Raw genomic sequence first — 26139 nt, forward strand, 5'->3', positions numbered from 1 at the left:
TGCCAGACCCTGTGCCGAGAGCTTTACAAGCAGAGATCCTGTGCCGAGAATCTGCCCTCATAACATTAACCCCATTTTACAGAGCGGGAAGGGGAGGCTCAGATTGGTGCAGTGACTTGCTCGAGGTCACAAGGCGGGTCAGCGGCTCCAGGATCCGGACGCTGGGCCCGGAGAGGCGGGGCGCGGGTGCTACCCCGGGCTCTGCTGAGAGCCGCGGGGGCGGAGCGGCGGGCGGGGCGGGAGCCGAGGGGGGGCGGTGTGCGGCGGCAGAGGATGGCCATCTTAAGTGGCCGCTGAGAGACTAGGGCCGCTTCCCTCGGGAAGGGGGCATCGAGCAGCCCAGGAGGTGAGGGTCTGCGTGCGGCGGCCGCGGCTCTGGGGAGAGGTTGGGAGCCCATGGGCCTGAGGGAACTTTCTCCAAGACGGGCAAGAGGAGGCCTGGTCTCGGACTGTGAACCCCTCAAGGCTCGGGCCTGCGGGTATGGTGGATGGTGCCAGCGAACTTGGCTGAGAAGGGGGAAGGGCTCTGCCCAGGCTGAGAGGGGCTACCAGGGACGGTACATGGGGTTTTGAGGACACCGGACGTCGTCTGGGGGTTTGTGGGGGATCGGATCTCTGTGGAGGGGATCGCCTCACGGGATCTGTAGGGGGCTGAACCCAGTGGAGTTTGGGGTTCAGGTCTAAAGGAGGCAGGATTTCATGGGAGTTGGGGGTCGGGGCTGCTTGGATGATGGGGAGAGGGATGGGAGGAAGTTCATCGTGGGGTCCTTCTTGGGTTTTGGGAACTCGATTCTGCAAGGCTATAGGAGAGACCGAATGAAAAGGATTGGGGATGGAATCAGACGTCTATAGGAGTTAGGGGTCATAGTGCGATCATTGAAGGAAACTCGTTCTCAGGGAATGGGGATTCCCTGAATTGTTGGGGCGCGAGATGAGGAGATTTAGGCGTCTCTAGGGGTATTGGCTGGAGCTCATCTGGGTGCTGATGGCGGGGTAGGATCCTTGTGGGACTTGGAGAGTCCGGAGTCCGGCGGGAATGCGGGGGGGAGGGGGCATCAACACCGCGGGGAAGAGCTTGGGGCAGGGGCGGTCGGGGCGGTGGGCCAAGCGGAGGGGGAGGAGGCCGAGGCAGGCAGCCAGCTCTGCGCTCCGCTCCTGCCCCTCCCCCGCCGCCTCTGAACAAACTTTTCTTTCTCTTCAAGTTGAGGCCGGCGCTGCAGGCGGCGACGGCTGCACGGCAAACTAGGCGGGCTGCGCAGCGGAGAGCGGTGCCCGGATCCCCCCACTGGGCCCGGTCGTCGATCCTCAGGCCCACGGCCCGGGCCCAGCCCCAGCCCCAGCCCCAGCCCCAGCCCCAGCCCCTGCCCCTGCCCCTGCCCCTTGCGGGCCGGGGTATGGCGCGGGGCGGTGGGCGCGGGCGGCGCTAAGCCCTGAGCCGGCCATGGCCTCTGCTTGCGGGGCGCTGGGGCCGGGGGGAGCGCTGGGCAGCCCGGCCCCTGCGTGGTACCACCGAGACCTGAGCCGCGCTGCCGCCGAGGAACTGTTGGCCCGGGCAGGCCGCGATGGCAGCTTCCTGGTCAGAGACAGCGAGAGTGTGGCAGGCGCCTTCGCGCTCTGCGTCCTGTGAGTGGCGCTGGGGCTCTGGGCGGGCGGGGGCACAGTCTGGGGTTCCTTGAGTGTACCGGGAGGGCTTGGGACAATGGGACGCCAGCGCCCCCCAGAGTGGGGCCTTGGCTTTATGCTAAAGCGGAGAAAGGATGCTGGGAGCACTTCCTTCCTGCTGTGTGTCTCGGAGGCATTTTCTGGGATGGTGAAGCAGAGTCAGTGCCGTCCTGCTGCCAGGGTGGCTGTAAGCGGGGAGAAGTGCAAGGAGTCTCTGGCAAACCCCCTCAGGCACCGTCCAGGTAGAAGGAGCTGGAGGGGTGAGGATGTGCGTTTCATGGTTGTGTGCAGTGCCCTTTAAACAGACATTGGGTATCTGAGAGGCAGGCATAGTTGGAACTGGGGCCAGAGGGATTGAAGGGATGTGTGAGGATGGTCCGCAGCTCCCTCAGGGGGCCTTGCCGTGCCCCCAGAACTGAGGTTGGGGCTTGCCTGGCTGTGTGGGACTGGGGCTGGGAGGCAGGGTGACGTTGAGGAGAAGAGGGTGAGGCTCTATAGGGCGTGCCATTACTTTATGTATAAATGAGTGTGTGTGCCCTGGCTCCCAGCTGCCCTAACCCTGAGCTGTGGGTGCTGAGTACAGGGCTAGACTTGGCAGCTCTCTGAGGGGGCCTGGTCCTGTGCCTGTACCCATCAGCCATGCATAGCGGGGTTTTGGGGTGAATTTGCCCTTTGAGTTTTAGAATCTCCCTGAGTTGCTCCGCACACCACTCATTCTGACACTGGCTGGGCTCCTGGGGCCTCGGGAGTGGGAGGTGGTGAGTGGGAAGCCACAGGGTTTCTTCGTTTATATCTAGTTGTGTTTCTTAGCCCTACGAGCTCTCTCAGACCCCTATCCCTCTGTCCCTTCTCCCTCTGTTCTCTTCACATCTCTGGGGGGTTCATTAGCTTAGGCTAGTGGCTCTCAATTGGGGTTGATTTTATCCCTCAGTGGACATTTGGCAATGTCCAGAGACATTTTTTTGGTTGGTGCCACTGGCATCTAGTGCACAGAAGCCAGGGATGCTGTTGACTATTCTGTAAGCACACGATGGCCCGTCACAATAGAGGATTATGAGGTCCGAAACCTCAATAGTGCCGAGGTTGAGAAACCCTGATGTAGGCAGTGAACCCAAGGCTCAGCCAGGAAGACTAAAGAGGAGCAGCCTAAGCAGATGAATATCCTAGAGCCCTGCCTCCCAGCCCGCTCTGGGACACACCACCTAATAGGGAAGAGAGGGAGGCAGGTGTTGGGTCAGCTGTTGAGTGGGAGGGGGACAGCTGGGCCTGTGTCTGGGTGAAGAACAGTTATTATCGCAGGAGGGGAAGAATCCCGGCTCCATCACCAGGAGAGGAGATGGGTGGGGTGAGGGTCTCTGGGGGGTACTTCAGCTTTGCCAGCTGACTCTGGCTACTCCTTGCATTTCAGAAGCCCAGGAGTGGGCAGTCAGGACCGCACTTGCTAACCTGTGCACACACCCACATTTCTGTCCTGGCTTTAAACTTTGTTGTTTACTTGCTTTGTGACTTTAGGTGAATCACTTTTCATTTGTGAGCCTTAGTTTCCTTTTCTCTACCTCAAAAGGTGAAGATTAAGTGAGGTCACATCCATACTAAGCACTTGTCCTATCACAGAGACAGGGCTCAGTTAATGGGATGCTGCTATTGTTAGAACAGAGGCCCACAGTCCACAAACCAACATACCCAGTCACACACAGATACTTGCATGGCTTCTGTCTGGTTGGCAGCCAGAAGAGCCCTCAGAGGGGGCCTACTTGAGGAGAAGGGATAGCCCTGTGGCCAACATGTGGGGTCTTCTCAAACAGGCATTTGGTCCTCTTTGGTGCTGACACCCACTCCTCCCAATACACACAGCCTGGCTGACTCCCTCAGGCAAGCTTGCTCCGAGGTGTGGCTACAGAGAGTCTTTCAGCCCCACTGAGTATGGCCTGCGCCACCCAGGCCTGGCTCAGCTGTCACCTGCTCAGCTGTTGCTGCCATCTGTCAGCACCTCTCTTGCCCCTCAGTTTGGGGCTCCTAGAGGCCTGGGTCTACCATAGGAGGCCCGTTAGGTGATCCCAATTTCTTGGTGTTTAGGAAAGGGGGTAGAAATCCTTAGGATGATTCCCCTACACTCTCCAGTGACACTGCCCCAGACACAGCCAACTTCAGCAAAGCTAGACACCAACATAAACACAGACAGCAGGCACATGTGTGTTAGCACATCACCCATGCATGCAAACAGTGGTTACCCAGGCTTCTGAGGACTCTTAATCTGGCGGGGGGCCCAGACTGGTACCAGAGCCCAGAGGGGCTGTTTAGACAGCTGTGGAGGCCACAAAAGAGCTGCCTGTTGCTTGTGGAGACTGTGTAGGTCTGGGAGGGGGGGTGGGGATTCTTGCTTGTTGGTGACACTAGCAGGACGGAGGTGGACTAGCCCCATCATTAACCCTATGTAGCCTGAGGAAATGGTTTTAGGGAAGCCAAGCTGAAAGGGCAGGGGGCTGATCCCAGGGGCAAGAGGAGAAGGTACTTTGGGGCTTAGATGCTAGCCTGGGAGTGACAGATTCTGACGTCTGCCTTGCTGTCAGGTATCAGAAACATGTGCACACCTATCGAATTCTACCTGATGGGGAGGACTTCCTGGCTGTGCAGGTAGGAGCTTGGACCCTGACTCCTGACTTTGATTCCAGCCAGTGACTTGGGATTGGCTGGCTGACCCTTCTCCCACCCTTGGTGGCCCTAGACCTCGCAGGGTGTGCCTGTGCGCCGCTTCCAGACCCTGGGCGAGCTCATTGGCCTGTACGCCCAGCCCAACCAGGGCCTCGTGTGTGCCCTGCTGCTGCCCGTGGAGCGGGAGCGAGAGCCAGACCCACCAGATGACCGCGATGCCTCAGGTGCCACACGGAGTGCAGTGTGCAGTCCCTTCCCTACCCCATGCTCAAATCCTACCTGCTTCTTCCCATCCCATTTTTTCAACCTGCCTTCCCCAGAGCCACGATGCCAGGGCCCTTTCCCCCACTTTCCATGGGAGCTTGTGATCACCACGGCATTCCCCCATACTTCACTGAGGGTGGCAGGCCCAAATAGATGCCCCACTGACCCCTGTCCACAGATGGGGAGGATGAGAAGCCCCCGCTGCCCCCACGCTCTGGCTCTACCACCATTTGTGCCTCTGTGGGGCCCAGCAGCCCCCAACCAGCCCCTGAGACCCCCGCAACTCCAGCTGCTGAGAGGTAAGATGCCAGCCCCCTGCACTGAGTAGGAAGTCCCTTACTCCTCTGAGAACTGTGTCCCCACCCACTTCTGGGGCCCTTCTCCCATCTCGGCCCCAGAGACAGACACCCTGATCCGTGGCACTCTGGTCGTCGCCAGCACTGCCTCCTCTGGGGGTAGGATTAGGGGTGCCGAGACAAGGCCAGCAAGGCTTCTACTGACTTCTTGACCCCTCCCCAAAGTGCTCCCAATGGGCTGAGCACTGTCTCACACGAGTACCTGAAGGGCAGCTACGGGCTGGACCTGGAGGCTGTTCGGAGCGGAGCCAGCAACCTGCCCCACCTCACCCGCACTCTCGCCACCTCATGCCGGAGGCTGCACAGGTACCTGGGACGTCTGATACCATGCACTGCACCCTTCCCTCTGACCTTTCCTCACCGGCTGCCCCTAGCTGCACGGATACCTGGACCTCTGACCTCTGGTGCTGAACAGGCAACCAGTCATTACCTCCTGACTTTTCCTCACCTGAACCCTTGTGTCCTCATGGTAGAGGCTGAAGCCCCCCTTCCCTGTAACTGGATTGAGGTGGGGAGTTCTTCTGACCTGATGTCTCCCCCCTAGTGAGGTGGATAAGGTCCTGTCTGGCCTGGAAATTCTGTCCAAGGTGTTTGACCAACAGAGCTCGCCCATGGTGACCCGCCTTTTGCAGCAGCAGGTGGGAGTGGAGGGACATCTTTGGGGAATGGGTTCATGTTCTGGGGCTGAGTTGGGGACCCTCTTTATGGTGGTGTCATGTACAAGCCTTATTCTTTCTCACTGTAGAACCCACCACAGACTGGGGAACAGGAACTGGAGAGCCTGGTGCTGAAGCTCTCCGTGTTAAAGGACTTCCTGTCAGGCATCCAGAAGAAGGTGACTTGACCTCTGCCCCCTCACCTACCAGTCCCTGACCACTCGCATTGACCCACCTGATCTCAGCCCTGAATCTTTAGTACTGACCTCACCTCAATCGTGCCCCTCCTAGCTGCTGCCTTCTGACCTTGTCCCTTGCCCTCCCTTGTTCCCTGACCTTGCCCTGCCCTTTTCCTCCAGGCCCTGAAGGCCCTACAGGACATAAGTTCCACAGCACCCCCGGCTCCGCTGCAGCCATGCACACGTAAGGCCAAGACCATCCCTGTGCAAGCTTTTGAGGTACATGGCAGGGGGGCACCAGTCGGGGCCTCATGGCTCAAAGGACAGTTGGAGGTGAAGGGGTTGCTGCCTGTCCCGAGGCCTTTACAGTATTTTCTTACCTCTCGACCTGCAGGTAAAGCTGGATGTGACCTTGGGTGATCTGACCAAGATTGGGAAGTCGCAGAAGTTCACACTGAGCGTGGATGTGGAGGGCGGGCGGCTAGTGTTGCTGCGGAGACAGCGAGACTCGCAGGAGGACTGGACAACCTTCACGCATGACCGCAGTAAGCCAGGGCCTGACCTGGGAGGGGTGGGCAGGGCCTCAGAACACAAACCAGTATGGCCCATTCTCCATCTCCTAGTTCGCCAGCTCATTAAGTCTCAGCGTGTCCAGAACAAGCTGGGCGTTGTGTTTGAGAAGGAGAAAGACCGGACACAGCGCAAGGACTTCATCTTCGTCAGTGCCCGGGTGAGCAGCAGATTGGGCCACACCACTGGGGACGGCAGGAGACCTCACAGGATGGGAACAGAAAGGACACGTGATGCAGGCGTGTCACAAGTTGGGTCTGACAGGGCAGAGAGTGTGTGTGGGAGAGTGGGTGGCCTGAGGGTAGATTTAAATACTCATTCGATGAGTATTACTAAGCACGAGTTCTATAGTGGCAAACCAGACAGGCATGATCCCTCCCTCCATGGTACCTGCTATCTACCTAGAAGGGTAACCCTGGAGTGGGGGTTCCCTGGCTGCTCACCTGCCTCTGACTGGCTGCTGTCCCACCAGAAGCGGGAGGCCTTCTGCCAGCTGCTGCAGCTCATGAAGAACAAGCACTCAAAGCAGGATGAGCCTGACATGATCTCTGTCTTCATAGGCACCTGGAACATGGGTGAGGCCTGGGGGCGGGGGCCGAGGTGGGAGGGGGAAGTGGCCCCAGAGCAGGGGCCTGACAGCTCCCCATCCCCTCCACCTCCAGGAAGTGTGCCACCTCCGAAAAATGTGACATCTTGGTTCACATCGAAGGGATTGGGGAAGACCCTGGATGAGGTCACAGTGGCCATACCCCATGACATCTATGTTTTTGGGACCCAGGAGAACTCGGTGGGTGACCGAGAATGGCTGGACCTGCTACGCGGGGGCCTCAAGGAGCTCACAGATCTGGACTACCGCCCGGTGAGGGGGGTCATCTTATCCTGTCCCCTCTCCTCACACACCACACCACCCCAAACTACCCTCCTTGACATTATGGTGTCCCTGGGGAACACAACTAGCTGTTCTTCTGGTCCATGGGACTGTCCTTTAGGAGAAGTAACCTGAGTCCTTCATGCCACGGGAGGGTGTTTCTCTTTGGCTCCTCAGAAAAAAGATAGCAGGTCTTCCTGTCCTGTGCCTGCTAGAACAGTGTGCTGTGTGGGCTGGTGGGGAGGGCTTGCCAACAGTGGCTGAGCTCTGGACAGAGGGGACTCTGTGCCCGCCCCCCAGATTGCCATGCAGTCGCTGTGGAACATCAAGGTGGCTGTGCTGGTTAAGCCAGAGCACGAGAACCGCATCAGTCACGTCAGCACATCCAGCGTGAAGACTGGGATTGCCAACACCCTGGGTGAGCAGAGTGGGCGGGGTCCCACTGCCCACACCTTCTGCTTCCGCTATAGCCCAGTATCTCCCCATTCTGTGTGGTCTCAACTTTTCTCTATGTAGAACTCTTTGAACTTCATAAAGTGTGTTCATGCTCTAAATCTCTTCTGTCCCCATCGGGAAGGCAGGCCAGGATAATGACCTCCATTTCATAGACGATAAAACTCAGGCCCAGAGTGACCTGTCCCAAGTCACAGCTAGTACTTGATGAAGCCTGGCATGGTACCCAGGTATATCGGTTTGCAGTCCAGAGCTCCTCCAGGGTGAAATCTGCCCGGAATCTGTAGGATCACCCTTGGGATTCCTGTATCTGCAGGGATTCTGCTCACACATGCAGACAGACTCGGGCTGTCCAGATAGACTGTGCCCCGTGGGGGTCCCCAGGGAAGGTGTGGATGCGTGTTGAGGGGCTTGCCTGTTTTCTAGCACGGGGGCGGGGGTAGAGGACTTGGGAGAACCTTCCCACTGCTGCTTCAATGGGCAGAAGGGAGAGCTGGGAGCTCTTTGAAGGTGACTTGGGCCTTTTTTCTTGTCCTGACAGGAAACAAGGGGGCTGTGGGTGTCTCGTTCATGTTCAATGGCACTTCATTTGGCTTTGTGAATTGCCACCTCACCTCGGGAAATGAGAAGACTGCCCGGTGAGGGGATACCTTCTGAAAGTCTCTTCACCCTCATCCCTGTTCACCGGAGAGCTATTCCCTTTCCCGTAGCCTAGTCCATGGCCCACTTATATCCCTATCTCCAGAGACTCCGTCTGCCCTATCCTAACTCAAGGCCCCTCTGTCTATCCTTGACCTTCCTCTGTCCAGGCGGAACCAGAACTACCTGGACATTCTCCGGCTGCTCTCTCTGGGCGACCGCCAGCTCAATGCCTTTGACATCTCTCTGCGTTTCACTCACCTCTTCTGGTTTGGGGATCTCAACTACCGCCTGGATATGGATATCCAGGTGCAGGCAGGACCCGGAGGGTGGCCGGTAGGGTGTCTGGACGGGGGGTCAGGTGGGCTCTCACCTCTGGCTCTGGCTCAGGGGAAAGTCTCCAGCCTTTGCATCCCCACCCCAGGAGATCCTGAATTACATCAGCAGGAAGGAGTTTGAGCCCCTGCTCCGGGTAGACCAGCTCAACTTGGAGCGGGAAAAGCACAAGGTCTTCCTTCGATTCAGTGAGTGTGGGCCCAGTAGGAAGGCTGAGGGCCAGAGATGTCATATCCCTGAGCCCTCACCCCTCCCTGACCCCAACCTGGCCCCCGCCTTCTCTAGGTGAGGAGGAGATCTCCTTCCCGCCCACCTACCGCTACGAGCGGGGTTCCCGGGACACTTACGCTTGGCACAAGCAGAAACCAACTGGGGTGAGTGAGGACAACAGGGAGTCTTAGGAGACTTTGAGGGCTGCGGTGAATCGAGAGTGTTTGTGGAACCCTGGCTGTGTGGCTCAGTGGACTGAGTGGCAGCCTGCGAACCAAAGGGTCACTGATTTGATTCTCAGTCAGGGCCCTGACTCAGTTGCAGGCCAGGCCCCCAGTTGGGTGCATGCAAAAGGCAGCCAGTTGATGTTACTCTTGCTCATTGATGTTTCATTTTCTCTTTTTCTTCCTCCCTTCCCCTCTCTCTGAAAATAAGTAAAACCTTTTTTAAAAAATAAGATTTGGCCCTGGCTGGTGTAGCTCAGTGGACTGAGCACGGGCCTGTGAACCAGACAATCGCGGTTTGATTCCCAGTCAGGGCACATGCCTGGGTTGCAGGCCAGTTCCCTGCAGGCCAGTTCTGTGCAGGATATGCACTAGAGGCAACCATACATTGATGTTTCTCTCCCTCTCTCCTTCCCCTCTAAAGATAAATAAATAAAATCTTAAAAAAAAATAAGATTTGTTTATGGGGTCAAGGGTGTAGACCTCTGTAGTTATCCCTCCAGTGCCTGTGACCCCTCTGAGGCTGTAGGGGCGACACTTGGTGCTGTGAGGACCCAAGGGAAAAGGCCTGGGGCCACGTTGGCGGGGGGGGGGGGGTGCGAGAGGCTTGCACCGGGCAAACCTCAGCTGTCGGCCCTGACCATGCTGCCTTCGTCCCAGGTCCGGACCAACGTGCCTTCATGGTGTGACCGGATTCTCTGGAAATCCTACCCTGAGACCCACATCATCTGCAATTCCTACGGTCAGAGCCACACAGACAGGGTGATGGGCGATCCCGGGTGGCCACTGTCCTGACTCTGCTCCAGCTTTGAGGGGAGCACCGGGTGAAGAGCTTTCCCCTGAGCCCCTGTACCTATCCCCCTCCCTAGGTTGCACCGACGATATTGTCACCAGTGACCACTCCCCTGTGTTTGGGACATTTGAAGTTGGAGTAACCTCTCAGTTCATCTCCAAGAAAGGTGACTGTTCTGGATGTGCTTGTGGATGTGGTGTACATCTGGGTAGGCACAGGTGGGGGCCGGGGATATGCATGGGTTTGAACATACGTGTGCATGTACACATACATGCAGGAACGATTCTGAAGAAGATTTTGAGGGTGTCTGTGTGCCTGGGTTGTTGTAAGAAGTACATGCCCATGAGCGTGTGTATGTGTGTTCGTGTCTGCCTGGAGCCACGTGTGTGCCCCTGCATGTGCCTGGTGGGGTGCATTATTGGCAGGCAATCCCCGAGGCATTCTGGCCCCCAGCGCCTTTTTCGATGGCCTCTCATCCTCGGGTGGTCTGCCTGCCCCTGTCCAGGGCCTGGGCTTTGGCGTTTCCCTCCTGGTTCCCTGGGACTAGGGGGGCCGCTCCTGGCCTTCCCTCCTGCTCTGCCAGGGCCCCTGACTTCCTGTCCCCGGGCCCAGTCTCTCTGTCCTGCTCCTCCTGTCACCCTCTCAGCCCTCCTGTCTGCCTTCCTCCCTCTCCCCCTCAGGGCTCTCAAAGACTTCAGACCAGGCCTACATTGAGTTTGAGAGCATTGAGGCCATTGTGAAAACGGCCAGCCGCACCAAGTTCTTCATTGAGTTCTACTCCACCTGCCTGGAAGGTCGGAAGGGGCCTGGGGCTGGAGTGGGCCAAGGGACGGGGGAGGCCAGAGGTATGCAGAGCAGTGAGGCCCCCGGTTAGGGGGAAGGGTACGTGGGAGGTGGCACTCAGCCGGGTGTTTCTCGCCTCCACCCCAGAGTACAAGAAGAGCTTCGAGAATGATGCCCAGAGCAGTGACAACATCAACTTCCTCAAAGTGCAGTGGTCGTCACGCCAGCTGCCCACGGTGAGGCTGCAGGCAGGGCCTGGGCTTGTGGGTGAGGGCAGAGACTGGGGATCGGCAGATGCACGCATGTGCACACCTCAGGGTGGGGATGGGCATGAGTGGAGGGAGGGTGTTTGCTTCATTTGGGGGGGTACGGGACCAGTTTACAGTTCATTCATTTGTTTAATGAATGAATGAGTTGCAATGCCGTTGAGTTCTTTGAAAGGCCCCTGCAGGGTTGTGTCTTCTAGTTAAGGATCTGGGACCTTTCCCGAGGTGGCTGAGTTGAGTGGGAGCGATGATGCACCAGCCTGGGGGTGGGGTGAGTGGTGTCAGGCAGGAGGGGCTGGTGGGGGCTTTGCTCCTCACTGTGCCTCTCCACTCCCCAGCTCAAGCCAATTCTGGCTGACATCGAGTACTTGCAGGACCAGCACCTCCTGCTCACAGTCAAGTCCATGGATGGCTATGAATCCTATGGTGAGGAGTTGGGGGGATACCAAGGAGCACAGGAAGCGAGGTGGGGCCTAGAATGCTTTGGCAGTGTGTTGGTTTGCCCTTCAGGGGAGTGCGTGGTGGCACTCAAGTCCATGATCGGCAGCACAGCCCAGCAGTTCCTGACCTTCCTGTCCCACCGCGGCGAGGAGACAGGCAACATCCGTGGCTCCATGAAGGTGCGGGTGCCCACTGAGCGCCTGGGCACCCGTGAGCGACTTTACGGTAGGGGCTCCATTGGGAGGGGTGTGGGGCCTGACATGAGGTGGTGTGGGCTGGCCCAGGAGGGAAGGACTGGGGTGCGGGGAGGGCATGTTGGAATCCCTGGAATATAATATTTGGGAGTTCTGCAGCCACGACTGGGAGTGGGCCTGCCCTGAGGAGTAGCTGGGAAGGGGCTGGAAGGTCAGTAGGTATCTGGGACCCAGGACCCCGGGTCCCCTCTGAGTCGCCTTTCCCTTTCTCCCCCAGAGTGGATCAGCATTGATAAGGACGAGGCAGGAGCAAAGAGCAAAGCTCCCTCTGTGTCCCGAGGCAGCCAGGAGCCCAGGTGAGCTGGCACTGTATTGGGTGTCATGTTAAGGGATGCTGGGGGCTTTTGGGGAGCCCCTGTATCACCTCTCCTGCCCTGCGCACCCCTAGCAGGTCAGGGAGCCGAAAGCCAGCCCCCACAGAGGCCTCCTGCCCGCTGTCCAAGTTATTTGAAGAAGCTGAGAAACCACCACCAACTGGGAGGCCACCAGCCCCACCTCGAGCTGCTCCCCGGGAGGAGCCCTTGACCCCCAGGTGAGAGAAGAACCCATCATCTCCTTACCCCACTTTACCCATCCCTATGCTTAGCTCAGGGCCCGCCTGGGGACTGTCTGCTGCTTGGGTGCCCTGCCACCCCATGGCTGGAGGTGCCAGGGCCCGGTGCCCGTGGCCACTCTAGCCAGGCTGGCCTCCCTTAGGTGTGGCTCTCTGAGTCATAGTGAGCAGAGTCAGCCTTTCCTCTCAGTTCTGCCCTAAAAGGTAGAATTAGAAATTGTTTCTGCAACAGCTCTCTCCACGTAAACAGAATTAGTGTGAGCCTTCTGAGCAGAGAAGGCACAGGCCTCAGCTCGGGACTTCCGCCTGCGCTTTCAGCGGAGCACCGACCTACAAAGTACGCACCCTGGAAATGGGTTTGCGGTCAAAGGAGTCTGCGGAACGGTTCTTGCTAGATTTTGTTCATAGATATTCCCAGTACTCCTTAGCATCAGCAAAATCTCTGAGCATGTGGACCAGAAGGAAACCCTTTTTCAACTCTGTTGACTTGGTTTTCCAAACTTAACAGGCCAGGAAACTTCTTTTCCATGCAGTGACTATTAATACCCCTGGGGGGCTGGCGTTCTGTGCCTCGGACTTCAGGCAAGTGAGGCTTGCCTTTTAATTACACCCACTTGTCACTTGAACTTCAGTAAACACTCGTAGGTCCAGGGTGGTGCTTTTTCACTCATTGTCAGCTGTTAGCGGATGTCGTGGTTTCATTGCCAGGGTAGTGTAAAACTACCCTGCATTCCTGAGTAAGATGCCTCCTTACATCGGCCTCAGATGCCTCCAGTGGTTTTTCCAAACTGGGCTGGTCATTCTCATTACAGGCCTGTGTTGCCCTGCCTTCTGGCACCTGCTTTCACTGCTTGAAGCACAGGTTTCAAAGTTACAAAGTCAAGAGATCTGAGACTGTCAGCGAGTGAGACGTGGAAGTTTAGGAGTTATTCTTTCAGCTCTTTCTGTTTGCTGATTTTAGAGATAAGGGCAGCAAGGGCCAGAGAAGGAGAGTGCTGTGCTCTAGGTCACGTGCAGGTCCGGGCCTGGGCACCTCGCTCACGGATTCCTAGCTGGGTTTTCCTTCCACAGCACCCACTGCCTTCACTTGGCCTTTCTGTGTCCTTACCTAGTGATCCTGCTCCCCCACCCAGGTTGAAGCCAGAGGGGGCTCCAGAGCCTGAAGGGGTGGCAGCTCCCCCACCCAAGAACAGCTTCAATAACCCTGCCTACTACGTCTTGGAAGGGGTCCCGCACCAGTTGCTGCCACCAGAGCCACCTCCACCTGCCAGGGCCCCTGTCCCATCTGCCACCAAGAACAAGGTGGCCATCACAGTACCTGCTCTACAGCTCGGGCGCCACCGGCCACCCCGTGTGGGAGAGGGGAGCTCGTCTGATGAGGAGTCGGGGGGCACACTGCCCCCTCCAGACTTTCCGCCCCCGCCACTGCCGGACTCAGCCATCTTCCTGCCACCAGGCCTGGACCCTCTGCCAGGGCCAGTGGTCCGGGGCCGAGGTGGGGGTGAGGCCCGTGGCCCACCACCTCCCAAAGCCCATCCAAGACCTCCACTGCCCCCAGGCCCCTCACCCACCAACACTTTCTTGGGGGAGGTAACCAGCGGGGACGATCGCTCCTGCTCGGTGCTGCAGATGGCCAAGACGCTGAGTGAAGTGGACTACGCTCCTGCAGGGCCTGGCCGCTCGGCGCTCCTGCCAGGCCCCCTGGAGCTGCAGCCCCCCAGGGGGCTGCCCTCAGACTACGGCCGGCCTCTCAGCTTCCCACCACCCCGCATCCGAGAGAGTATCCAGGAGGACTTGGCAGAAGAGGTGTGTGCACCGGGGGTGGCTGGCTGTGTGTACTTGAGCTGTGTGCTTGCCCATGGACTGTGGTCCTCTTGTACTCCACCATGCAGCACTCAATGGTGTCCTTTGCCCTGAGCTGGGCACTGGGGAGTTGGGGAACACATGGAGCCCCAGATCTTCCCTGCCTTCCCCATCCCATGACGTGGTAGAATGTGACTGTCCAGTGCTGTGTATATGGGCACCCTCAGTGCTCCCCCTGAAATGCCCTCTTCCCTCAGGCCCCGTGCCCGCAGAGCGGGCGGCCCCCCGGAATGGGTGAGGCAGGCATGGGCGCCTGGCTGCGGGCCATCGGCTTGGAGCGCTATGAGGAGGGCCTGGTGCACAATGGCTGGGATGACCTGGAGTTTCTCAGGTAAGGGTGGGGCTGGCCCCCTGGGGTGTGAGGGGGAGCTATGGGCCCTCTGGACCACCTTGCCCATCTCCCAGTCTCTTACCCCTTCCTGCAGCGACATCACAGAGGAGGACCTGGAGGAGGCTGGAGTGCAGGACCCGGCTCACAAGCGCCTCCTTCTGGACACCCTGCAGCTCAGCAAGTGACAGTGGTGGCACTGAGAAGCTGCGAATTTGGCACCCCTTCCCTCCCCCAATGAAGACACACGTGGCCCCAGAGTTGAAAAGTTATGAGGGGTGGGGCAGTACCTCTCTGCGTATTTATTGGGGATCTGAGTCCCCCGCTGCCCAGTCATTTTGGAATGCCCTAATTAGGACATCCTGACCCTTGTCCTTTACACCCCGGGCACCAGAGATCAGATGCCCTGGTTATTCTGGTGCTTTCCTTTTCTGAACCCCTCTTCTCAGCCTCAGGGGTGCCCGGGGGTCCATTTGGGTACACCTGGGTCCCCACTTTCACCACTGTTTCCTCTGTCTGGCCTGAACCACAGCCAGAGGGGCGCAGCTAGGATTTCTCCCCAACCCTCACTCTGGGGTGTCCATCCGGAAATGAAGGAACAGCCCCAGGACCGGGCTGGGGTTTATTTAAGCTTTTCTCTGTGGGTTTAGGGAGGGTGATCACGTTAATATTATTGGGGCCTGTTGGAGGTGGGGGGGGGGGGTCAATCTCTGCCATAAAGTGCCAGTTTGCATAGTTCTCGCTGTCTCCTGGTCTGTGTGTAGCAGCCTCTGTCGTCTTGCAGGCAGCCAGCCCGTCCCCATCCTGGGAACTCAGAGGGGTTGCCAGCATGATGTCTCCAATAAATTAAGTTTTATTTGGATTGAGCAAAACTCACCTCAATAAATTACAAGTTTTTCAAAGGAAAAGAGCAACAACAACAACAGAAAAATCAGGAGGAAACCCCTCTGTCCCACTGCCCTGGCAGCCCTTCCACTACTCTAAGGGGCTTCCCCTCCGCGCCAGACTCCTTTCCAGGTGGGAGGAAGCAGGGGGGCAAATGGCGGGGTCCTGCAGGCTGCCGGCCTTCCTGGGCGGGCCTGGGGGGGTCGCCAGGGTGGGAACGACCGAGCCTGCTGCTCCTCGAGGGCCCTCCCGTTCAGCGCTGGCAGGGACGGGCAGTTACTCGGTCCCGCTTCCAAAGAAAAACGTGCTGGGAGGGCTTCCGGGCCGCCCTGGGGGAGCGGTTCCCGGCGAGAAGCGCCGCGCAGGGCGGGGGCGGCGAGGACAAGGGTGGCCCTGACTTGGTCTCCAGACCCGGGGTGGGCACACGCGGGGTCAGACACGGCGGGAGGTGGGGAGGGCCGGGCCTTCGGGCCGGCGGCCGGGTGGGGAGGGACCGGTCCGGTCTGGCGGGGGCAGGGGCGTCTCTGGGGCCGAGCCCGGGGCCTCCGGGGTCCAGCGGCTAGAAGAGGTTGGTCTTCAGGGTGGGGCCGGGCTTCCGGTGGAAGGAGGACAGGACCCCGGAGAAGGGCCCGGGCCCCGGCTCCGCCGGCTGCCAGGCCTTAAGCAGCTCCGCCGCCCCCGGCCCGCCGCCCCCGCCGCCCGCCACGCCGGCCCACAGGGGGCCCTTGAGCGGCTGGGGCCCGGGGCCCGGGCCGGGCCCGGAGCCCAGGGCGGCGGGCAGCGGGCTGGGGCTCAGGCGCGGGCTGGCCAGGCCCGGCGCGGAGGGCGGCGGCAGGGACGCGGTGCTGTCGGGCGTGGGGCTGCACGTGGACTCCTTGGAGTCGTCGTCCTCGGACGAGCAGCGCGCCTCGCCCTTTTTGGCGCCCGCCGCGCCCGCCGCACCCTTGGCGCTGGCCGCTCGCTCCTGTTTCCGGAACTTGGCCCGGCGGTTCTGGAACCAAACCTGCGGGCACAGGGGCCGGTGGGCCCGGGGCCGCGAGGCGCCGGTGAGACTCGGTCCGGAAGGGGCCGGGCCAGGGCGGTCGCCGGGCTTCCGAACGCGGCCCCTCTGCCCTCCCCTCTCAGCTCGTTGCCCGCCGCGCTTCTCCCCCGCCACGCGCCCCTTCCTCCAGGTCCTTAGGGTCGGTCTTCCCCTGAGGATCCGCTCCCCCGTGGACCCCGCCGAAGGGGACTCCGCCTCGGCTCTTCTCTTCCCCCACGGTCCTGTCACCCCATTCCCTCCCACGAGAAGCTCCGCAGTGCCCGCCTGGAGTGTCCGGGGGCGGCGGAGAGCGGCTTAGGGCACCAGGAGAGACCTTTTTTCTCCAGTAAAGGCGGGCCAGCGGACATCGGTACTCAGACTTGTAAGACAGACGCCCGAGACGGGGCTCTCCTCCGCCCTGCGCCCGGCTTTCCAGGCTCTGGAGCTTCTCGCAGCCGCGGGGCTGGGGATGGCACCTGGCTACCCCCGACTCCATCTGGCTGGGCCCTGGGGCCCCCTGCGGCACCCGCTCTGGCCTCCCAAGCACCACTCTGAACGCTCGGCCCTCCCGGGGGCACCGAAGGGAAATCGTGCCTCTGACCAGCTCACTTCCTCCGCGGGCCTCAGGTCTGCCGGTCCTGCTCCCGCGGCTCCTGCCGGCTGCCCGTCCTCTCCTGCCCAACCACTGCCGCCTGCACCTGGCCCCGGACCTACCCGGCGAATCTCCTCTGCCCTCCGCCTGTGACACTCCCCTGTCCCGCAGCCCCACAGGTGCGGGGCAATAACCCCAGCCCTCTTCGAGCACACACTCCCTCCCGTACACGCGCGCAAACACGCACCTGCACGCGAGCCTCAGTGAGGTCGATCTTGAGCGCCAGCTCTTCCCGCGTGTAAATGTCCGGGTAGTGAGTTTCTGCGAAGACGCGCTCCAGCTCCTTGAGCTGAGCGCTCGTGAACGTGGTGCGGATGCGCCGCTGCTTGCGCTTCTCGTGCAGGCCCGACGGTTCCGGGAAGAACTTGTAGGGCACTGCGGGTGTGCGCGGGAGGGGGAGCAACCGGGATGCGAGCGTGAGGGGCCGCGCTCAGCCTGCTGCGTCCTGCCCCTACGGGGATCGCTCTCCATCTCCCGCCCCCGGCCTGGCTCCCGGGCCTCGTCCTCTCAGCCTCGGATGGAGAGTCTCCGCTATCCCTTACTGGAGCCGGTAGGGGTGAAGGCGGACAGGGCACAGTGAGATGCAAAAGCAGCGGCGAGGGAACCAGAATCGGACCCTCCCGTCAAGACCGCCGACCTGTCATTGGCCCTCGCCCTGGTCCGTCCACCTTCCGCCAGTCCAGCAACCTGCCCGACCCTCCCATCAGCGTGTCTTTCCCTCAGTGAGTGCCCGCCTCCACCCGGACCGCCTCGGTTCAGGTCCTGCCCTCCCACCCTGGCCTTGGCTGGCGATCAGGTTTCAACAGCTCCCTGTACGCGGTCCTGGGTCCGGCTGGTGACTGATACTCCCCTGCTTGGGGCTACTGCCAGTCCTGCCAGGGGCTCTCCGAGACGTAGGGATGTGGCCCCCTCTATCCCGCCATTTCTCTCCTCCCTAGGCCTCAGTTCCTTAGCGCCATCTCACACCCCAGGCCCTTCCAGGTGTCCCCCTCTCTTCCTCATGGCATCATCCACATCTCTTTCCAACTTGCCCCTTCTGGGCCATTCTCTTGGTGCCCTTTGGGAGTGTCCTCCTTTCTCCCCACCCAGGTTCCTCCATCTTCTCTCTGACTTTCTTCTTCCTTCCAGGCACCCCTTTCTGCGCCCCAACACCCCCAAGCCAGTCCCACCCTTCCGCCTCACTCCCTTCCCATCCCTGTCTCCCATCTACCCTGTCTCAGTCCTCACCGCCCCACAGTCTGTTTCTGACACTGTCTCCCCACCCCTCTCTCCAACCCCCCAGTCAGGTCTCCATATTTCCCAGGGGTCCCCAATATCCTTCATCTTTGTCCCATCTCCCTAGTTCTCCGTCTCCTCCAACCCTTGTCTCCAGGACCACATCCTAGCCCCCTCTTCCCCGTCAGTTTCCATCTTCCTTCGTCCCCATCTCCCGTACTTCCTGTCTGCACCACCTAGTTCTTATCTCCATGTCCCCAGCCCATGCCCCCCCCCCCATGTCCTCACTGTCTCCCAGTGTCCCAATCTCTTCATCTCGGCTCACATCGTTCTGTACCTGTCCCTATCTCCCCACCTTAGAACTCCATTTCTCTGGTGCCTTCTCCCTGTATTCTTTCTCCATCTCCCCGCTCTCCATCTGCCTCGGGCCCAGAGAACTCAATCTCCCCATCCCTGTTCCATATTCTGGCTCCATCCTTCCGGATCTCCTTTCTCCAAATCCAGGTCCTCATCCCACCATCCCTGCCTGCCCCCACCCCCAGGCCCCAGTCTTCTGCTTGGGTCCCTGTTGGCTTCCCAGGAACGAAGGAGACAAGGAGATTGGGTGGGGCAGAGTGGACTGTAATTGGAGGAATGGGGGAGGCTCCATGAGGCTGAGGGTTCAGATGGGGACTTGGATCAAGGGGCCTGGGGGCTTTAGGGGGAGCTTCTGGGTTCTGCAGGACTCTGGCTGGGGCAGTCTCCAGGGGAAACGGCAAAGTGAAAGTGGCTTAATGACCCGGGCACACTTTTCTTCAAGTCATGGACTGGGTTTCAGTAGTGGAAGAGGGTTTGGACACAGGTGGGATGGGCAGGAGGGACCTGATGGTTCTGGGAGTCGAGGAAGGTCTTCATCTGGGCACCTCAGCTGCTGTAAGGGTCTTTGCTGGGGATCAGGCATGCAGTGGGGTGGAGATGACAAGGATGGGGGTTCTGATTAAACTGAGCCTGGAGCATCTTCCAAGGATCTGGGATTGAGAGGTTTGGTGGTCAGTCTTTGCAGGTGGCGACCGGAGGGCCTGGTAAGAGGCCTGCGGCTGAACCAGCTGTCTGTCTCCTTGATTTTGAGAGCGTGGGATAGGGACGTAGTAGCTGGGAAGGGTAAGTGGGTGGGGTTCAGCTCTGCCTGGGGTAACCCTGTCTTACAGGGGGTCTGGGGACCCGGTCGGGCATTGGAGGATTTGGCCAGGACCCCAGGGACGGTGGCGGCTGTAGAGGACTATCTCACCACTTTCCAAGTAGGGAAGGGGCTGGGAGTTCCGCAAGATTTGGAGGGAGAATTGGGCAGGGGCTGGGCTCACCTGCGGAGTAGGGCGCGGGCTGGTGGTCGCGTAGAGCGCCAAGCGCGCAGTTGGAGGAGCCGAGCGCGGGGCAGGGAGGCCCGGCGGCGGGGAAGGCGGGCCGCAGGGGGCTGTATTGGAAGCCGCCGGGCTGGCTGCAGGCGCCGAAGTCGCCGTAGGCGGACGCCTCCATGGCCGCCACGCACGAGTCGTACGAATTGAGGTAGGAGTAGTCCATCGGCCCGGGGGACGAGGACGGGGGCCGGGCCGGGTCGGGGTCGCGGTCCCGGACCAGATGCGGGTCGAGATGGGGGTTCGAACGCCAGACGCCAAGGACCTGCGTCCGGCTCTGAGCGCCCGCGAGCCTGCCCGCCCCGTCGCGGCCGCCTTCCACCTGGACGCGGTGCCAAGTGCAGCCCTGCGCGGCCCGCGCGCCTTTTAACGCGCCGGACCCCGCGGAGGGGGCGGGGCGAGCGGGCGGGGCGGGGCCCGCGAGGCCTAGGCCCCGCCCCCAGCCCCGGACCCCACCTCCCACCCCGAAAGGTCCCCGCCGCCCTCCGATGGCTCCGGAGGTTCAGCGCGGGGCCCCACGACTGGGGTTCCCTGTCGCCCCAGACCAGGCCAGACCTTTGGTGTCCACGCTTCGTGCCGGGCCGGAAGGTCTCGACCCCTTTCCCCCGCTTCCCCACCTGCGGCCCCGCAGAAGGGAGGGGAGAGGGGCCCGGCGGCGCTCACGTGGAGAAGTTAATTCGATTCGTCCCGATAACCGAGTTATTCTGGTCCGGCCCTCGGCCCCGCCCCCAGCAGGGTTACGTCCCCGCGGGGATCGGGGCGGCAGCCCGGTGGTGGGGGATGGAGACGGGGCCGGGGAAGAGACGGGGCCCGGGACGGGGCCGTGGGTGAGGAGAGGCGACAGAGACGGGGACAGAAGAGGAAGGGACGAGGCGGGCGCCGGTGCGCGGGTGGGGACGAGGACGGAGACGAGGACAAGACGCGGACGGGAAAGGGGGACTGCAGACCGGGGCAAAGATGGAGAAGAGGGTGAAACATGGATTTGAGAAAATCGGGGTGGCGACAGCGACAAGGCGGAGACAGAGGGACAGAGGAAGGGAGGGAGGCGGCGTAGAGACGGGGAAGGCGCAAGGACGAGGCATGGACGGAAACCAGGGTTGTGCTGGAGACCAGACAGAACGGGGAGAGTGATGCGGACGCAAACGGAGGACGGTCTCGGAAAACGAGGCCGGGGCCCGACGCGGCGGAGGAGCGGAGGCCGAGGGGCAGGGAGACAGAGCCTGGGGCCGCGGAGGCCCCGCGCTGGGCAGAAGGACTGAGCTGCAGGCGCCCGGCCGGGGTCCCGCTCTCCTTCGGACTTGTCCTAAAGGCATGCGACCTTGTTCTGACTCTTCGGACCCGCGCCGCCTCGCCCCTTCCCAAGCGTCCTGGCTCAGTCCTCCGCCCCGCCGCCATCGGATGGACCCTCTGGTTCCCAGCGCCTACCGCGGAGTGTGCGTGGTGAACGCCAGGACGGGGGGTAACGGGGTGACACCCTTACTCTCCCTCAGCCTCTTACCTCCCTTCTTTCTCCAGAGAATCTTTTCTTCTCCAGGAAAACCACCGCGACTCAGTCTGGACCTGGCCCTCGGGGGACTCAGGCACTGGCATCTACGCTGTGGGACGATGGGACTTAGAGTCCTTTCCAGGAGAACGAAACCGAGAACTCTTCTGCCGCAGCAGCTCACCTGAGCTGGATTGGACAGCTTCCCCGCCCAGTCCCCAGTTTCCTCTGCCGAGATCTTGACTGGTCCTGCAGATGGGGGAGTAGACACCCAGCAAGAAGCCAGGGGAGGGGCACCCTTATTACCGCAGTGCTTGGGAATGGGAAGGGGGCTTCCAGAATACACCCCCCAGTTTACTAGCTCAGTGGGGAGCAGGGCACCCTCAGATCATCCACTTCTTTGGCCACCTATTCTTTGCTTCACAGAAGGACTCCTCCATGCCTCAGGGTTCTTCGAGGTGTTTTCACTGATTACCTTTTTTAGGTCTAAAACTGACAGTAAAACAGCTTCAAAAAGTTCTCCCACAGATGTGAGGTTCACCCCTCTCCCTTGACGCACCCTGTGCAGGGAGCTCTGGAGGGCTGTCTCGGAGTTGGGAAATCAGATGCTGCCCTCCTTCCACCTCCCATGGCTCCCATTGTCCCCAGGATCAAATCCAAGCCTGCACTCTGAATAGTGCCTGGCACATAGTAAACACATAAATAAAGTAGCTACTGCCCCTCACACACACACCTCAACTTGTCCCCATCACCAAGTGACCGAGCCCTGTGAGGCCAGACCCAGAGCACACAGTGGCCAGGCTTCCCTGACCTGTTACATGTGATACTTGAATATGTGATCGGAACACATCACATATTCTCTGCCTGGAAGCTTCACCTCTTCCCTGAAGGTTTCCAAAGCTCTTAGGTCCTATACAGTTGCCCATCCTGACCCCTTAATTTTTGCAGATGAAGACACTGAGGCCCAAAGAGAGGTCCCGTAGGAAGAGTGGAAGTAAAAACAGTGGGCCATGTGTTGGGGTGGGAGTATCCCCCCACCTCATGCCCCCCTCCACGTCCCCGGCCCACACAGAGCAGCAATGCAAAAAGAAACCTTGGGAAGAGTATGGTAAGGACTCTGCTTTTTCTTCTGCTCTGATGCCAGCTCTGACATTGACTTAATCTGTGAGCCTGGATAGTGGAAGCACCCGTGAGAATGGATGAGGAAAGACCCATGTGCTGGAGAGCTCTTCCTGCTTGTGGTCTTTTAAAAAGTGGTAGCCTGGGACCACCACCTTACTTCTACGAGCAGCCCTGTCTTAGCCTTCCTTCAGAACTCTGAGCAAGGATCTCCTGGGCTCAGGGGTGTGGTCACCATGTTGATTTATTAATCTAGCGCACCCCTTGTCAGTCCTTCTGTCCTGCAAGGGGAGAGCATGGAGCCATGGCTTCTCCCCATCACTGAAATGCATCCTCTCACGCTTTGAAGAATGTTTCCAGTGTCATCATTGTACAACTATGATTGGAAGCCAAACTTGATCAGACATCCATGTCTAACTTCTTTTTTAAAAAATATTTTATTTATTTATTTTTGTAGAGAGAGGGAGAGGGAAGGGGAAAGAGAGGGAGAGAAACAGCAATGCATGGTTGCCTCTTGTGCATCCCCCACCAGGACCGGCCTGCAACCCAGGCACGTGCCTGACTGGGAATCTACCAGGTGACCTCTTGGTTCGCAGGCTGCAGGCTGGCACTCAGTCCACTGAGCCACAACAGCCAGGGCCCACATCTAACTTCTATTAAGAGGTGGAGCTTATCTATAGTGAAAAGTTAACACATCGTCTGGTCTTGCTTAAGGACCCTTGAACTTCTCTCAATCCCATCTATCTACCAACTTCATAAGCAGAATACCACACCTCCACCCCCCACTCCTATTCTCAGATCCCTATTCTTTCCTGCTAGGACCTTCTGGTCTAAGGTGGCTTGGAGGCAAGCATGTTAACTGTATATTCTCTCAACCTGTTTATCAGGACCCATAGTCTTGTTCTTTCTGTTCCTGGAACAACATCTGTTGACCTTTTTTTCTTCCCTCTAATACCTTAGGTTACCCAGCCTTCAACTAATCTTGATTTTTGTTTTTAGCTTCTAATTTTAGGGCTCTCCAGGACCAAAAATGTTCAGCCCTCAGGGATCCCTGAAGAATGAGGAAAGACCTTCATTTGGCTGTACAATTATTTTTTGAATGTCTGATCTGTGACGGAACTTCATGGGGCACTGGTTGCACGGGGATACATGGGTGCTTTCTTTAAGGGTCTCCCAATCCAGTGAGCACACGGGCTCTCATCTATAGGGAGGGTCTGTCCAGAATGTTTCAGTTGTCTGGTAAAGAGAATGGCATCTAGGAAGCAAGGTGAGCTTACTCCTTTATAAAAAAAAAAACAGAGGGGGGAAGGTTTGACCCTGCTGACCATATCATACATTGGCTAGCTTGTTCAAGTTATTGTATGTGGGAAGAGACCTGCCTACGGGCTGCCAGAGTGGACATCTATGGTGTGGCCAGCCCAGCACAACTTTTCTGTTGGGAACTGTCTCCTCCGTCCACACAGCTACCCAGGGAGCCATTGTTCTCACATAAGCCTACCCTCGGCTCCAACTGTCCACGTGTGAGTGAGTACCTGTGCAAAGACAGACCAATAAAATCCTTAGTAAATTTTTTCTTACTCAAATTGAGGAACAAGTTATTCTCTTTGGAATGGTGAAAACTATAAGTGTAAAATTCAGGAAAAGTTTGCAACCATGTCCCCTGTCATTAAAAGACGGGAGGTTGTCTGTAATGAAGAAAAATAATGAGTACAATGTTGAGGCAGAAGATATAGAGACTCATGTTAAAATTTAAGAGCCACTTTAAATTATCCCTTAGACATTCTTTTTTTTAATTTAAGATTTTATTGATTTATTTTTAGAGAGAGGGGAAGGGAGGGAGAAAGAGAGGGGGAGAAACATCAATGTGTGGTTGCCTCCTGCATGCCTCCTACTGAGGACATGGCCTGCAACCCAGGCATGTGCCCTGACTGGGAATTGAATCAGTGACCCTTTGGTTCACAGGCTGACACTCAATCTACTGAGCCACATCAGTCAGGGCTAGACATTCTTATTCTTTTTACAAATCAGTTGTTAATCCCTTTAACAGATTTTGTGATCCAATACATTTTTCTTCTTTTTTTGAAGTTTATTCTAATTGTATTTTTCCAATACAGTTTTTCTTTATGTTTAATTGACTTCAAGTTGGATTTCTGTTACTTCCAAACAAAGAGATTCAAATAAAAAATTGGTATAAGGTACATAGTCATGCAAATGACAGACCCTAAAATATGGAACTGGCCCTGATGGATGTAGCGTGGGGTGCAGTGAGACTCTGTCCTTTCTGAGCCTGGAAATGAAGTGTCCTTGTTAGGAAATAATGAAGTAGCTGGGAATACTACTGCATGTTGTCTCTTAGAACTTGACCTCAACTTTCCCCCTTGCCCTCTAGTTGCAACTTCACAAGTTCAAAGAGAAAAATGGTAAAATATTGGAGTACACTGTCCACATTCGGCAGCCTCAGGAAAGTGCTTCCAGGCGGGGATGAGCGGACGAGGAGCGGCATGCCGATTTGCACGTGACTCTGGTAAGGAAATCTCTGCCTATGGCTGGCAATCTGAAGTTGCAATAGGAGGATAGTAATCATATGCTTTGCGGCCACAGCCAAGTTCTCTGCCACATCCTACAGTGAATGCATTGATTAGGAAATAGTGAGTGTCTGACAGGTGAAATGAAATTTGGGAAGATCTAGAGGAGTTAGGGAAGTGTGAATCTCCCTGTCTTTCTTGGCAGCCAGGCCTGACAGCAACCAAAAGTTGACATTGACCATATTTTGCTGTGTATAATGTACACCTTCAGTTTTGTGCACTTTATACAGGGGATTATTATACCCACTTTAAAAAAATACTTCTTTTAGCCCTGGCTGGTGTAGCTGAGTGTACTGAGCATTGGCCTGTGAACCAAAGGGTTACTGGTTCAATTCCCGGTCAGAGCACATGCCTGGGTTGCTGGCCAGGACCCCAGTTGGGGGTGTGCAAGAGGCAACCAGTTGGTGTTTCTCTTCCTCTCTTTCTCCCTCCCTCCCCTCTCTCTAAAAATAAATAAATAAAAATTAAAAAAATCTAAAATATTTTTTATTGTTGTTCAAATACAGTTGTCTCCATTTGCCCCACCACTCCCCCACAACCCCAGTCATCCCAACCTCCCACCTCAATCCTTCCCTTCTTTGGCTTTGTCCAGGTATCTTTTTTAAAAAAAAAACTTATTTATTTATTTTTAGAGGGGAAGAGAGGGAGAAAGAGAGGGAGAGAAACATCAGTGTATGGTTGCCTCTCACATGCCCTGTACTGGGGACCTGGCCTGCAACCCAGGCATGTGCCCTGACTTAGAATTGAACCAGTGACCCTGTGGTTCACAGGCAGGGGCTCAACCCACTGAGCTACACCAGCCAGGGCCCATGTGTCCTTTATGCATGTTTCTTGACAATCCTTCCCTTATTTTCCCACAATATACCCTCCTACCTCCCCTATGGTTACTGTCAGTTTGTTCTTAATTTCAATGTGTCTGGATTATTTTGCTTGTTTGTTTGTTTTGTTGATTAGGTTCCACTTATAGGTGACATCATACAGTATTTGTCTTTCACCACCTGGCTTATTTCACTGAGCAATAATGCTCTCCGTTTCCATCCATGTTGCTGAAAAGGGTAGGGGCTCCTTCTGTCTTTCTGCTGCACAGAAAGACATTCCATCATGTCAATGGACCATAGTTTTTTGATCCATTCATTTACTGATGGGCGCTTTGGTTGTTTCTAGCATTGGCTATTGTAAATTATGCTGCTATGAACGCTGGAATGCATAGGTTCTTTTGAATTGGTGTTTCAGGGTTCTTAGGGTATAATCCCAGCAGTGGTATTGTCTGGGTCAAAAGGCAGTTTCATTTTTAGTTTTCTGAGGAAATCCCACACTGTTTTCCACAGTGGCTGCAGAAGTTTACATTCCCACCAACAGTGCAGTAGGGTTCCCTTTCCTCCACAACCCCTCAACACTTGTTTATTTGGTTTACTATCCCCATTGTTATACACATGGT

The 26139-nt window shown here is 57.7% G+C and overlaps 3 protein-coding genes across 5 annotated transcripts; 1 reads left to right on the top strand and 2 right to left on the bottom strand.

Annotated features, from left to right (window-relative positions):
- Nucleotides 1-236: 236 nt before the first annotated feature.
- Nucleotides 237-15193, top strand: INPPL1 (inositol polyphosphate phosphatase like 1). Of its 3 annotated transcripts, none has more exons than XM_053670809.1 (29): nt 237-346; nt 1203-1623; nt 4233-4296; nt 4388-4538; nt 4757-4877; nt 5100-5240; nt 5479-5572; nt 5680-5769; nt 5950-6048; nt 6164-6314; nt 6393-6499; nt 6812-6914; nt 7002-7198; nt 7508-7625; nt 8202-8298; nt 8470-8608; nt 8724-8823; nt 8921-9009; nt 9730-9811; nt 9939-10028; nt 10543-10656; nt 10793-10881; nt 11250-11337; nt 11422-11577; nt 11824-11902; nt 11995-12138; nt 13293-13965; nt 14220-14353; nt 14448-15193. In XM_053670809.1, the coding sequence occupies exons 2-29, from the start codon at nt 1442-1444 to the stop codon at nt 14536-14538; spliced, it is 3783 nt and encodes a 1260-aa protein (XP_053526784.1). In that variant the 5' UTR covers nt 237-346; nt 1203-1441; the 3' UTR covers nt 14539-15193. The 3 variants fall into 3 exon arrangements, with proteins under 3 accessions (XP_053526784.1, XP_053526786.1, XP_053526785.1); XM_053670811.1 differs by having other exon boundaries at nt 11998-12138; XM_053670810.1 differs by lacking the exon at nt 237-346 and adding an exon at nt 391-479.
- PHOX2A (paired like homeobox 2A) lies at nt 15186-19823 on the bottom strand. The gene is made up of 3 exons (XM_037135693.2): nt 19464-19823; nt 17096-17283; nt 15186-16238 (listed from the first exon to the last, which is right to left on the bottom strand). Exons 1-3 carry the CDS (start codon nt 19678-19680, stop codon nt 15795-15797), a joined length of 849 nt encoding a protein of 282 aa, XP_036991588.1. The 5' UTR covers nt 19681-19823; the 3' UTR covers nt 15186-15794.
- A 325-nt stretch (nt 19824-20148) lies between these two features.
- LOC119042111 (uncharacterized) lies at nt 20149-21330 on the bottom strand. Its single transcript, XM_053670750.1, has 2 exons — nt 21013-21330; nt 20149-20817 (listed from the first exon to the last, which is right to left on the bottom strand). The coding sequence occupies exons 1-2, from the start codon at nt 21102-21104 to the stop codon at nt 20214-20216; spliced, it is 696 nt and encodes a 231-aa protein (XP_053526725.1). The 5' UTR covers nt 21105-21330; the 3' UTR covers nt 20149-20213.
- Between the last annotated feature and the right edge of the window lie 4809 nt (nt 21331-26139).

This window comes from Artibeus jamaicensis, unplaced genomic scaffold (genome assembly GCF_021234435.1).
Source record: "Artibeus jamaicensis isolate MK-2021 breed Jamaican fruit bat unplaced genomic scaffold, CSHL_Jam_final contig_64, whole genome shotgun sequence".
In the NCBI taxonomy this organism is placed as follows: domain Eukaryota; kingdom Metazoa; phylum Chordata; class Mammalia; order Chiroptera; family Phyllostomidae; genus Artibeus; species Artibeus jamaicensis.

Bases quoted from the DNA above. Each gene is read 5' to 3' on its own strand.
- PHOX2A (XM_037135693.2), bottom strand. From the start codon at position 19,680: ATGGACTACTCCTACCTCAATTCGTACGACTCGTGCGTGGCGGCCATG. The intron at 17,284-19,463 runs GTGAGCCCAGCC...GCACACCCGCAG, and splicing joins GCCCGCGCCCTACTCCGCAG to TGCCCTACAAGTTCTTCCCG. The intron at 16,239-17,095 runs GTGCGTGTTTGC...CTGTGCCCGCAG, and splicing joins TCACTGAGGCTCGCGTGCAG to GTTTGGTTCCAGAACCGCCG.
- LOC119042111 (XM_053670750.1), bottom strand. From the start codon at position 21,104: ATGCCAGTGCCTGAGTCCCCCGAGGGCCAGGTCCAGACTGAGTCGCGG. The intron at 20,818-21,012 runs GTAAGAGGCTGA...GCATGCCTTTAG, and splicing joins TCTCTGGAGAAAGAAGGGAG to GACAAGTCCGAAGGAGAGCG.
- INPPL1 (XM_053670809.1), top strand. From the start codon at position 1,442: ATGGCCTCTGCTTGCGGGGCGCTGGGGCCGGGGGGAGCGCTGGGCAGC. The intron at 4,297-4,387 runs GTAGGAGCTTGG...TGGTGGCCCTAG, and splicing joins AGGACTTCCTGGCTGTGCAG to ACCTCGCAGGGTGTGCCTGT. The intron at 8,824-8,920 runs GTGAGTGTGGGC...CGCCTTCTCTAG, and splicing joins CAAGGTCTTCCTTCGATTCA to GTGAGGAGGAGATCTCCTTC.